This window comes from Euphorbia lathyris, chromosome 7, assembly GCF_963576675.1.
Source record: "Euphorbia lathyris chromosome 7, ddEupLath1.1, whole genome shotgun sequence".
Taxonomy (NCBI): domain Eukaryota; kingdom Viridiplantae; phylum Streptophyta; class Magnoliopsida; order Malpighiales; family Euphorbiaceae; genus Euphorbia; species Euphorbia lathyris.
Genome location: NC_088916.1, coordinates 30667336 through 30679854, shown reverse-complemented (window position 1 = coordinate 30679854; position 12519 = coordinate 30667336). Strand labels below are relative to the sequence as shown.

General features: G+C 38.0%; 1 protein-coding gene and 1 non-coding gene across 2 annotated transcripts; one reads left to right on the top strand and one right to left on the bottom strand.

The window, feature by feature from the left end:
- Window positions 1-600: 600 nt before the first annotated feature.
- Window positions 601-2829, bottom strand: LOC136234682 (sm-like protein LSM3B). Its single transcript, XM_066024154.1, has 3 exons — window positions 2403-2829; window positions 1230-1325; window positions 601-880 (listed from the first exon to the last, which is right to left on the bottom strand). Exons 1-3 carry the CDS (start codon window positions 2517-2519, stop codon window positions 800-802), a joined length of 294 nt encoding a protein of 97 aa, XP_065880226.1. The 5' UTR covers window positions 2520-2829; the 3' UTR covers window positions 601-799.
- Window positions 2830-12412: 9583 nt separating this feature from the next.
- Window positions 12413-12519, top strand: LOC136201716 (small nucleolar RNA R71). Its single transcript, XR_010674058.1, has one exon. It is a non-coding gene; the product is annotated as a small nucleolar RNA R71 (small nucleolar RNA).

Genomic DNA, 12519 nt, shown 5'->3' with positions numbered 1-12519 from the left:
CCAACTCATTTTGCAGAATTAACCACTTTCTAAACAAATTTTAAGCATCAGTTTGGTCAAATCAGTTTAAAAAAAATAGTTGCACTAATTGGATAAGAAAATGTCGTGTAAATTAAATTAATATTCAAAAATAATATTGAAATTAATTGATCCAAGTTTTGAAGGCCAACTAACTATATCCTAAGTAGAAGAATGGCTTCAAGTATGATAGGAGTCCCTTGCTTTTGATGGTATTTGTTGGCAACAGGCAGTCAGCAAAGTCTCCAAAGAGTATATTGCTTTGTTGTCTATTAACTCCCAAGTGCCATAAAATATTTTGGGAATGTTTTTCCTAATAAACATCAATATAATGTAGTAATCTGTTGCCATGGCTTAGGGCAATCATTGAATTGGAAAATATTACCGTGAGATGAAAAAAGCACCAAAAATGTCATATACTAAATGAAGTAACTCTTGTTGCCTCTACAGCATACAATAATACAAGCAAACCACGCCTGAAAGGAAGAGCAAATGTATCCACTTTAATCTTCCAAATGCTGTGTCAGTTTCTTTTTTAATTTCATTTCTATTCATTAATTGGATAATTTCTGAAACAATTAGTCACCATAAACCGTACAAATTCATCTAGATTCATCTGCTACCACAATTACACAATGGTCCAAAAAATGTGGATTTCCAAATTCTTCAGCCATAGTTTGATACACAATTTCACTTGAGCAGATACAGCACATAAAACAAAATGAAGGACACAGGTGGACTTCTTACTCAATACTTTGCATCTTGGAACTTCATCTCCATATCAAGCTGTTCTCAGTGGTGGAGAGACTAATATCACACCATCTCCTCTAACAAACAGAAAAGGAACTGTGCGCCTAGTTGTCTGAAATCAAAAAAATGAAAAGAATCCATTATTACTGTAAACATCTCACGTAAGTTAATTGGACACTTAAATATCGCACGTATAAAGCAATGTTCCATGGTTAATGTTCAGACAAGCATAGAGATCTACCTCCAACAATTTAGCAAGTCCCAAAAATCCCCAATCCAAACAAGCAAACTTTAAATCAACATTTCAAGACAAATCCTTTCATAAATCATATATGCCCCCAACAAAGAGTACAATTATGTTCAATTTGAACTTCCAATGCTTCAACATTACTCTGATCAATACCAATTGATTTGAATGTGATTCATGAAAACAGAAAACATTTTCAGAATAAACAACATACCCTGACAATCTCTTCATAAGTTTCATCATCAATTTCTACAGTGGTCACAATTTCTTCAACATCCCCCAGAATCATATTTAGATGCTGATCATAAGCCTGCAAAACCACATTTCGCATCATGTTTTTTCTTGCATAAAATGCTCAACAATATCTGCTTAAGGATATGATGTTTGCATAGTGGTGAAATACTGAGCCTTTTACTGCTCTAATAAATTATGTAATCTAAACACATATAAAATTGGAAACTATAAGTCTATGACATGCATTTGCATTTTGCAGCAGACAATACCGTCACAAATGGATTAGTCACTTTTATTCATCATATCTTCCAAAGGACAAGATCTATTAAAGCCATCTGTTGGAACAGCAATCAATTAAGAGCATCTCCAACAACCTCTTAGTTTTGGCTCTTTTAAAATTTGAGGTGAGAGAGTTAAAAATCAACTCCTTCTCTTAGTGGCTCCTCAAATCACTAAGAGCCTAACTATCCTCTCCACCACTTAGTGCCTCTTTAGTTCATTTTTTATTAATAATTAATTATTATGGAGTCACTCTCTCCTCTCACTATTGATAAATATAACAAATAACTCTTAAATATTTTTATAGAGTGCAGTGAGAGTCGCTTGAAGATGCTGAGTTAGATCTATGAAATCATACCAATTTAGAATTTAAGCTGATTATATACACCAGCTTTAAACGAAAATAACTAATTAATCATCATCAACCAGTCCCACTGGGATATCAGAACCATTATTAAAACAGTACCCATAACAATTACTTGTATTCTAGAGAAAAAATGTAACTATATGTAACCCCTCTTTCCAAAAAAAAAAAAAAAAGTCTTTAAACAACAAAATTCCATCTAATTTACAAGATAAAGATGAAAAAAAAAACCCTTCCTTGACAAACTGAAGGTCGATAATTGTCAGTAAGTAGCAACTGATTCACAATACTAATCAGTAACCCAAGATTAAGCTAAAACCAGCTAAACCCTAAAGCAAGTCCCATATCAATGAAAAAGAAAACATATAAAATACAAGCGTCTTTTTCTGATAAAAGAGAAATCCTCAATTCTACATTTCAATTTCCAGAAATATGGACATTGAAACAATTTCAAAAGAAAAATAAAACAAAAATAGCGTATTAGAGGGTTAACAGAAAAGAAGAACATACATGGAGTTTGCCGCGAAGTTCACGGTCGGAACGGAGCTTGACGTAGATGCGTTCATCGAGGCTGAGCCTGATAAGATCCAAAGGCTCTTTCACTGCGCTTTCTTCTTCACTTGCCATCTCTCTCTCTCTCTCTCCACTATCAAAGGGTTTAGGCTTCAAACCTTAAATCGCAGGTCGCAGTTGAAGAATAGGTAAGGATCGCAGATCGCAGAACGCAGCACCAATTTTGAAGGAGATGACTACGCCGGAAAAAAAGAACTGAGATATGAGAGGGAGAGGGTGAGGGTGAGGGCGGCGCCGGCGATAGGCTAGGGAGAGTGCGAGAGAGCGTTGTCTGCTTTGCTGAGTCTGTGAGAGGACGAAGCGAAGCGATAGGAGAGAGTGCGCGAGAATGCGAAATTAGGTTTATGGGTTTTGTTTTTGTTTTTGTTTTTGTTCTTTTTGAAAAATATGGGGGTCTTTTTTAGGCTTTTAATTATTTTTTTAACGATAAAAACCAAATTTAACTCAAACAATTTAAGAGAAATGTAGAATTAGTTTTTTTTATTATTATTTTAAGTGCAAAGTTGGATAATTTATTAAGAAATATTGGAACGGTTACACAGAAACGGAGGTGGATTAGAGAACCACACATCCAAGCAACTGTTATCTATCGCATGCCTAGCTAATAAATGAGCCGACACATTGGCTGATTGTTTGATAAAGGACACTGAACATTCTTCCAATTCCTGTAGTAACGCTTTACAGTCATTGACTATGACATAGAAAGACGACGAGACCTCCGATGTGCGAGCCAAGACTTGGATAGTAATAAGAGCGTCTGATTCAACTAAAACCCGACTCCATCCACAAGCTTTTATCCAACTGAAAGCCTCGCGGATTGACATAGCCTAAACCATGGCAGTGTCTGCTGTAAATGGTAAGACATCATTTCGTGCTGCAATAAAAGCACCAGAAGCATCACACAAAATACAGCCAAAACCTGCGATCGAGGTTGCATCCCGCCAAGCCGCATCGACATTTAATTTGACGAATCCCGTGCAAGGTGGAGACCAAGTCGACGAGGCAGCAGTACTAGTAGCGTTGCGTGGAGCTGCTAGTGATCTGATCTGGGTCGCTTTCCACTCGGTAAGGAAGATTGCAACCCTCTCATACACAGACGATGCAGTTGTGGTACGTTGATTCCATATGAGTTCGTTCCGTGCGCCCCAAATCTGCCAACACATCGTTGCTGCAATTTCCACTTGTTGGATCGGTTTTGAGGCCAAGTAGATCCAGAAGTCCGAGAGGTTCCCCGTAATTGCACTAATATCACCAATCGAAGACATGCGCCATACATTACGAACCCCCGAGCAACCCACTAAGGCATGAAAGGCGTCCTCAGGTGCCGCATTGCAGATTGAGGAAGTTGGAACCCGCTTGTTCTATAGCTCCACAAGTGCAGGTAAGCAGCCATTGAGTGATCTCCACGCCATGTAATTAACCTTTGGCGGAACCTGCAATCTCCACAACAATTTCTGGATTAATATCTGAGTAGGCGGGACGACAGGCTCGTCTTCGTTCAAAAGATAGCGATAGCCACTTTTTACCGTATAGATCCCTCGCCTTTCCCCTAACCAATATCAGGTATCCTGTAGACGGCGCTAGCTAATTGGAATTTGTAAAATCCGCATCTGATCATGGTCTGTGAATAAGCCGCGTATCAGTTCAATGTCCCATGATTTCGACTCCTCTAGAATGAGATCCGCAACAAACTCAACATCGAGAATGTAGAATTAGCCTTAATTTATGAAATTGTGTCAATTTAACTACAGTATTTTTAAGTAATATCAATTTTAATTTTACATTATGAAAACTTAGAAAAAATTGGCTTGACTAACATTTAATTATCATTTCAGAACTTCCAAATATCAAACATAACTAAGATATTGAATTTATTACTAATGAAATCATAAAAATTCTATTAAAATGCTAAAAACTAAATCTGCTACATCTAAGTTAATCATATTTTTTTTTTGTTAAATTGTCTGAAATATTTATTGTATTAAAAAATCAACAAAAAATGTATGGAACTGCTTCAATTTATCGACAAACTTGTTTGGAAGATTCAATATAATAGTTAAATAACATTCAACTCAGTCTTTTCAAATTTTCGATAGTGCATGACTAAAATTGATCTTATTTGGAAACACTAAGATTAAATTTGCACCATTACATATGTTATGGCTAAATCTGCAATTCGTAATGTTAGGGTTAAATTTGGTCTTCATCCTTTTTTTAATTGAATTTCTAATTCATTCGTTCCTTTTTTAATTTGGTTGGGTAATGATAGGGGTCAAAAAACCCCTATCTTTGGGTACGGTTTTAGGACGGTTTTTAGTTTAGTTTTGCTAATAAGCGAGTAATTCTCGCATTTATATGCTTTTGTATGAGTTAGTTAGAATTTGTATATGTTCTATTTACTTTTGTGGTTTAGGCTCATTTTCTGATCATTTTAGGCAAATACGGCCAAATTAGCATGTACGTTAAGTTTCGATTATCTTTTATGGCTAATTGATCCGCCAAAAGTCGCACCAAATGAAGTATTTACTCAAAACAAGCGATTGGTGGGTTAATTTAGCCCTGAAACTAATGTTGTTTGAAATTTACGTGCGTGTGCAGGTCAAAACATGAACGAGTTCGGGCGAAAAATCGTGTCGCGGGAACGCCCGGCAGTCACGCAGGGCGTCTGGGCATTGCGCTCGTCGAAACTAGCCTTTTTGGGCCAGATCATTGAGATGTTTTGCTCTGAAAAACTCCCTGGATCCTTCATCTTTTTAGGAAGCTGCTGCTTGTTCTGGAGTGTGGACGAACAGTCTCTGTTTAGTTGGATCATTGAGATGTTTTCCAATTTTTTCTTATTGGATAGGATATCTTTCAGAAATTTTGCATATGTGGGCATCTGAGCAAGTGCTTCCACAAAGGGGATGTTGATATGCAACTTCCTCAATGTGTCCAGCACTTTTGAGTTTTGCTCTTCAAGCTTTTTGTTCACGAGCCTTACCGGATAAGGTACAAGTGGTACATAGGGAGGAGGTGGATAGTACTTCTTCCCTTGTTCCTACTGATTGAGGTCAGATGTGAGATCAGTCTCGGCGGGCCTTTCCTGGTCAGGAACAGTCTGTTCCTTTTCCTTTTCATCAATTTTGGATGTATGATGCGCCTCCGTAGAAGGCTCACTAAGGGATAAGTGTACCCCATCGTTATCAAGTAATAAAATTTGGACAAGTCCAGGTATCGAATCCACAGGATTTATTCCTGCAAGTATCGAGCTACTTGGTCTCAGGTGTTATCTAGGCTATGGGGGGTTTGAATTGGTTTTGATTAAGTTAACCTACTCCTAATTAAGTTACTTCTACTCCTATCTAAGTTATTCTACTCCTAAGTGATTTTTTACCAATGTAATTACCCGAAGGAACATGAGGTGATACGATAATAAAGAAAATAGATTATTCAAACAACGGAATTAAAACCTAATCTAAGTCACTTGTGTCCGTGGCGATTAACCCTACCTATCCTCCTGAGGTCCCTAGTTCGTGATTCCCTTGTAAGGCCGAAACTAGCTCTAAGCCTCATCAATTTGGGCTTAATCTTCTATAGGTTCATCAATCCTATAGGCACTGACTAGGTCAGATTCAGCTCGCAATATGTGTCAACTTAATTTTGGGATTATCGAATGAGTTAACCAATCAGACAAAGCGTAAGACAAAGATTTAAGCAATAAAACAATTAAACAAACAAAACTATAATATATATTAAAGATGAAAGTATTATCACGAAGATACAATGAGCCTAGGATTTATAACATGGATCAAAAGCTAGACAGAATATAAAAGAAGAAAAATCCCTTTCAGGGAACCTGTCTACCAATGCATGTGTCTTCTTAGGACTTAAGGATGGAACTTGAGCAATCCTCGATGAACGGAGCTTCGGAGGTGTCTTCAATGGAGGTTGAAGGTGATGGAGGAGGTGAAGAGGATTTCTTAAGGTGGAAGCTTAGGTTTTTACAAAGATAAAAGATGTTCATTTTACATTTAGAAAATCCTATTTATAGACGCGGTTCGGGCCCTCTTTCTGACCTAATTTGTATCCTTTTGCAGGTGGGAAGTCGTGGGGTCGATCGTGGTGTCGTGAGATCAGGAATCAGTCTTTTGACTGATTCCCGCAGGGCAGCTCGCGGCGAGCTGGCCTCCATGGGGCCAGCTCGCCGATCTGGCCCCAAAAAGGCCATTTCGACGAGCGGGAATGCTCAGAACGCCTTACGCGACTGCTGGATGTCCCGAAATGCAACTTTCACCCAAACTTGTTCCTGTTTTAGCCTGCACATGCACGAAAACTCTAAACAACATTAGTTCCGAGGCTAAATTGACCCACCAATCGCTTATTTTAAGTAAACACTCTGTTTGGTGCGACTTTTGGCAGATCAATTAGCTATAAAAGATAATGGAAATTTAACGTACATGCCAATTTGTCCATATTTACCTAAAATAACCAGAAAACGAGCCTAAACAACGAAAAGTAAATAGAACATATATAATTTCTAACTAACTCACACAAAAACATATAAATGCGAGAATTGCTGGCTTATTCATAAAATAACGCTAAAAACCGTCCTAAAACCATACCCAAAGATAGGGGTTTTTGACCCCTATCAAACCTCTTCGCACTTAAAACTTTACTTGTCCCCAAGTAAACTAAAAAAAACTAAACCCGTAATCACAAGCAAGCTAGGAGACCTCCTGGTTTTACTAGGTGCTTGACATAATTTCGAGCATCTGTAGTCACATGCATTCGGAATTACAAAGTAGAGACACGATATCCAAAAGCCGCATTTCAATTATCACAGGTCATATGTTTAAGAAAAAGGACACATGTTCAATTAAAGGAGCTTAAGGGGATAGCTAAGTAAAACACCTCACCATAGGTAGTTCACTCAATTCACACAGTTTTAGTGGCTAAAGTGTTTACTCTCGACTTATGGTCTTGCTTAGGATTATGTTGATTTTGTACGTTCATCCGAGTTCCTCTACTATGCCATATGACTCCGATGATATCAAAAACAGCCTCGAATTGGGGTTGTAATGTGGTTAGATGGTTAAAGGTACAACAATGGTTAGGAGTTCTAGCGCTAGAAAAATAAGGTTTAAAAATGGCTTTAGCAAATTGTGAAGTGATTGAGTTTTTTATTCATATATTTTTTTTCCGAGACGTTCTAATTTTAAGAACTGGGAGATAGAGTTCTCCTTCTTTTGTTCGTCTCTTTTCTTTTCCTTTTCTGTTTTTCTTTGGATAGTAATGCTCATTCACTTCTTAGCCTTTTGGCTTGCTACTATGATGCCATAAACAAAGATAAAGCGCTAGAAGAAAACAAAGGCTCAATGTGAGCTTTGCAAAAACTCGGGTTAAGTAACAAACCAAGTGATGGTTTGCAAAAATTGGGTTAGGACGAAAGAAAAACTACAAGCTACAAAATACAGGCTCAAAGGGGCTTCCTAAAGTAGATGAAAAAGATAAAATAAGGTAAAGAAAATGTTAATTCTAATGAGGCTGATTCATCGTTTAACATCTCAAATCAGTGCATGCAGGTTCAACTCAGTATTAGGTGCAAAATCTATAATCTTCCACAAGTCAAAGTATTCACACAAAAATGTCAAGAAAAAGAGCTTTTTGATGTTCGCTCTTGGGTTCAAATTCAACTCACAGTTCTTGGGTTTCAAATTTGTGCTTACTAGTTCTCCCCAAACTCAAGTTTAATATCACATGCCTTCAATTCTTAAGTTATCTACCTAAGTAATGATTTTAGCATTTCTTCAAAAGTAGGGTCTAAATGTAAACTTTAGCTCATGCTTTTACAGATACAAGGATTGAATCTTACACCTAAACTAGTTGTCATGCAATTTTAGATTCGGTTTTCAGTCCTGAGAAACAAATAACGAAGTTTAGATTGGAAGAAAGTTTACGGTTTTAGGTCCTAAACATGCAAAAACATAAACAAAACATAAATAAAATCCAAAAACGCTAAACTAAACTAGACACGGCGCAACAAAAATTAAAAAATGTGTACAATTTTTGTAAGTTTGTCTACCCCTCCTCCTCACACTTAAATCATGCAATAAGTTCCAACATTGCATATAAAACAATAAAACACATGTGAAATAAGTTAGGGTGGAGAAGACAACTTACTAACCAAAGTTAAAAACAGAAATCTATAATTGAAAAAAGAAAAACAAACCTAGAAAAAGTTTAATCCAAACTTAGGTTGCCTCCCAAGAAGTGCTACTTTTATAGTCGGTTAGCTCGACATAGAGTTCCTTCCGAAGTATAAGCTTCTATCCGCGTTAGGAACTCAAATTCCTTAACAAATAATCCGTACCTACAAAACGGATTAGGAGCCTCAAATAAGTTTAATGAAAGTAGGAGGCCGAATTTAAACATATTATGAAAAAGTTTGATTTGCTCCCTTTTGGATTCTCTTGGTAGGTCGAAGAGAATGAAAACTTCTGAGCATGAAGCGAACCTAAACTTTTCTAACTTTTGAGGAAAAGGTATTTGAGATACACAAGTTTTGATTTGCTCTTTTATCTCTATCACATGATTTAGAATTTCAGATTTTGAACCGGGGTTGCTTACCGGTTCCGGTTCCTCACTTACCTTGAGATGTGACAGTGGACTTGGTTCTACCTTTTTGTCATTCCTCAAGGAGATGACTTGAGCTGATTCCCTTTGTGGGATTTCTATGTTTTCCTTCATGCCTGGGAGAACATCTCGGGATTGCTCTTACATCTCATGGTTTATTTGAGCCAATTGGTTGCTCAAGTCCTTGCAAACCTCCTCATTAATTGTAAGTCGGGCTGATATTCCTTTCAAAAGGGACAACACCTCATCTTGTGAACAAGAGGGTTGTGGAGGAACTTGGCTTGCTTGTTCGTAAGGAAACATTCCCAATTCATTTTCCCTGTGCTCATTAACAAACCTATTTGGATGCCTCAACATGTTAGGGTTCCCATAGGACAGATTTGAGTGTTGAGGTCTCCTCCAATCACTATCATAAAAGCTGTAAGAATTAGGGTTAGAATTGTACCTTTGGTGATTATCCACAAAACTTACACTTTCATTGGTGTTGAGGCTCAGTTTCGCCATCAAGATATCCATTTTCTTATTTAACTCGGCCATGGAGGGATTAGGAGCCTCATTCTCCAGGGCATGAATGTATTGTCTTGATGGGATAGTAAACTTTTGAGCTTGCCACTCGACTCTTTTTTGCCAATTCATTGATCAGAGAATGCTGAGAAAAAGTGAAGTTCTAGCACAAAAGTTGGTAAGTAAAAGTATACAGTTATGAACAAATACAAAAGATATGGACAAGTATAGAAGGTATAAAGAATTATATATAAACAGGTATAAACGATATAAACAAAGGATATTCATAAAGGAATGCCTAAACTAACAAATCGACATTTGGTTCGATATTGCAGAAGAAATAAATCCCCGACAACGGCGCCAAAAACTTGATTATTGGCGGTTGTCGGGTATTTATAGATTTAATCTACTTTCCCTGGCAACGGCGCCAAAAACTTGATTATTGGCGGTTGTCGGGTATTTATAGATTTAATCTACTTTCCCCGACAACGGCGCCAAAAACTTGATGCGCCTCCGTAGAAGGCTCACTAAGGGATAAGTATACCCCGTCATTATCAAGTAATAAAATCTGGACAAGTCCAGGTATCGAATCCACAGGATTTATTCCTGCAAGTATCGAGCTACTTGGTCTCAGGTGTTATCTAGGCTATGGGGGGTTTGAATTGGTTTTGATTAAGTTAACCTGCTCCTAATTAAATTACTTCTACTCCTATATAAGTTATTCTACTCCTAAGTGATCTTTTACCAATGTAATTACCCGAAGGAACATGAGGTGATACGATAATAAAGAAAATAGATTATTCAAACAACGGAATTAAAACCTAATCTAAGTCACTTGTGTCCGAGGCGATTAACCCTACCTATCCTCCTGAGGTCCCTAGTTCGTGATTCCCTTGTAAGGCCGAAACTATCTCTAAGCCTCAGCAATTTGGGCTTAATCTTCTATAGGGTCATCAATCCTATAGGCACTGACTAGGTCAGATTCAGCTCGCAATATGTGCCAACTTAATTTTGGGATTATCGAATGAGTTAAACCAATCAGACAAAGCGTAAGACAAAGATTTAAGCAATAAAACAATTGAACAAACAAAACTATAATATATATTAAAGATGAAAGTATTGTCACGAAGATATAATGAGCCTAGGATTCATAACATGTATCAGAGGCTAGACAAAATATAAAAGAAGAAAAATCCCTTTCAGGGAACCTGTCTACCAATGCAGGCGTCTTCCTAGGACTTAAGGATGGAACTTGAGCAATCCTCGATGAACGGAGCTTCGGAGGTGTCTTCAATGGAGGTTGAAGGTGATGGAGAGGATTTCTCAAGGTGGAAGCTTAGGTTTTTACAAAGATAAAAGATGTTTATTTTACATTTACAAAATCCTATTTATAGATGCGGTTCGGGCCCCCTTTTTGACCTAATTCATATCCTTTTGTAGGTGGGAAGTCGTGGGGTCGATCATGGTGTCGTGGGACCGGGAATCAGTCTTTTGACTGAATCCGCAGGGCAGCTCGCTCGAGCTGGCCTATGAAGGCCAGCTCGACGTGAGCTGGTCTCCAGGGGCCAGCTCGCCGATCTGGCCCTAAAAAGGACATTTCGACGAGCGGGAATGCCCAGAACGCCTTGTGCAACTGCTGGATGTCCCAAAACACAACTTTCACCCGAACTCGTTCCTGTTTTAGCCTGCATATGCACGAAAACTCCAAACAACATTAGTTTCGAGGCTAAATTGACCCGCCAATCGCTTATTTTAAGTAAAAACTCTGTTTGGTGCGACTTTTGGCAGATCAATTAGCTATAAAAGATAATGGAAATTTAACGTACATGCCAATTTGGCCATATTTACCTAAAATAACTAGAAAACGAGCCTAAACAACGAAAAGTAAATAGAACATATACAATTTCTAACTAACTCACACAAAGCATATAAATGCGAGAATTGCTCGCTTATTCATAAAATAACGCTAAAAACCGTCCTAAAATCGTACCCAAAGATAAGGGTTTTTGATCCCTATCAATGTACCTGCACACTCAACACTTTTATTAGCTATGAAAGGAGAAGTGGTTTCCTTACTAGACCGTAGTGTGATAGCCATGGCATCTCCCTTAGGGTTTGGTTCGGTGTTGCTAGGCATAACCCCTTTTCCTTTTGATGATGAAGCCTCCAGTTGATGAACCTGTGTCTCTAAATTTTTTATGGAAGCTTGTGTTTGCTTCATAAACTGCATCATCATGGTCTTCATGTCCTGTTCTATGTCCTATTTAGGTGGAACAGGCTGTTTGTAAGGTTGTTGAGGCTGCCTTTGATAATGTCCTCCTTACTGTTGCTGGTATCTTGGTTGTTCCTGCTAGTTCTGCTGTCCAGTCCATCCGAAATTCGAATGATTTCTTGTGGCTGGATTGTATGTATTGGAGTAAGGATTTGGTGGGTTCCTCTGATTATATCCAACATAATCACATTGTTCCTGCTCACCTTTTCCTTGTTTCACTTCAAGGCAGTTGATGTTGAAGTGAGGCCCTCCACAAAAATCACATACATCATTAAATGGTGGTTCACTATGGATGGATGATACATTAATTTTACTGAGCTGCCTGACAAGCTATTCCACCTGGGTGGTTAGCTTGGAGACTACATCACCATCTGTCGTCCTCTTCCATTCACTCCGAGCTGAGTGCCAATTATAACTTGTGCTTACAACCTTTTCAATAAGGTCATACAAGGCTTGCGGTTCAAGATCCTCGAGGTTACCGTTTGCAATGGATTCAATCTGGATTTTGTACGTGTTAGTAATTCCATTGTAAAAATTCTGCACTTGCATCCACATGGGGATGCTATGATTTGGTACCCTTCTTAACAGCTCCTTGTACCTTTCCCATGCTTCGGCTAGAGATTCATCCTCTTCCTGCATGAAACGGGACACCTTATTTCTGAGTTT

Coding starts and splice junctions, on each gene's coding strand:
- LOC136234682 (XM_066024154.1), bottom strand. CDS start 2,519: ATGGCAAGTGAAGAAGAAAGCGCAGTGAAAGAGCCTTTGGATCTTATC. Junction 1,326..2,402: donor AACTTCGCGGCAAACTCCAT/GTATGTTCTTCT, acceptor GTGGTTTTGCAG/GCTTATGATCAGCATCTAAA. Junction 881..1,229: donor CTTATGAAGAGATTGTCAGG/GTATGTTGTTTA, acceptor TTTTGATTTCAG/ACAACTAGGCGCACAGTTCC.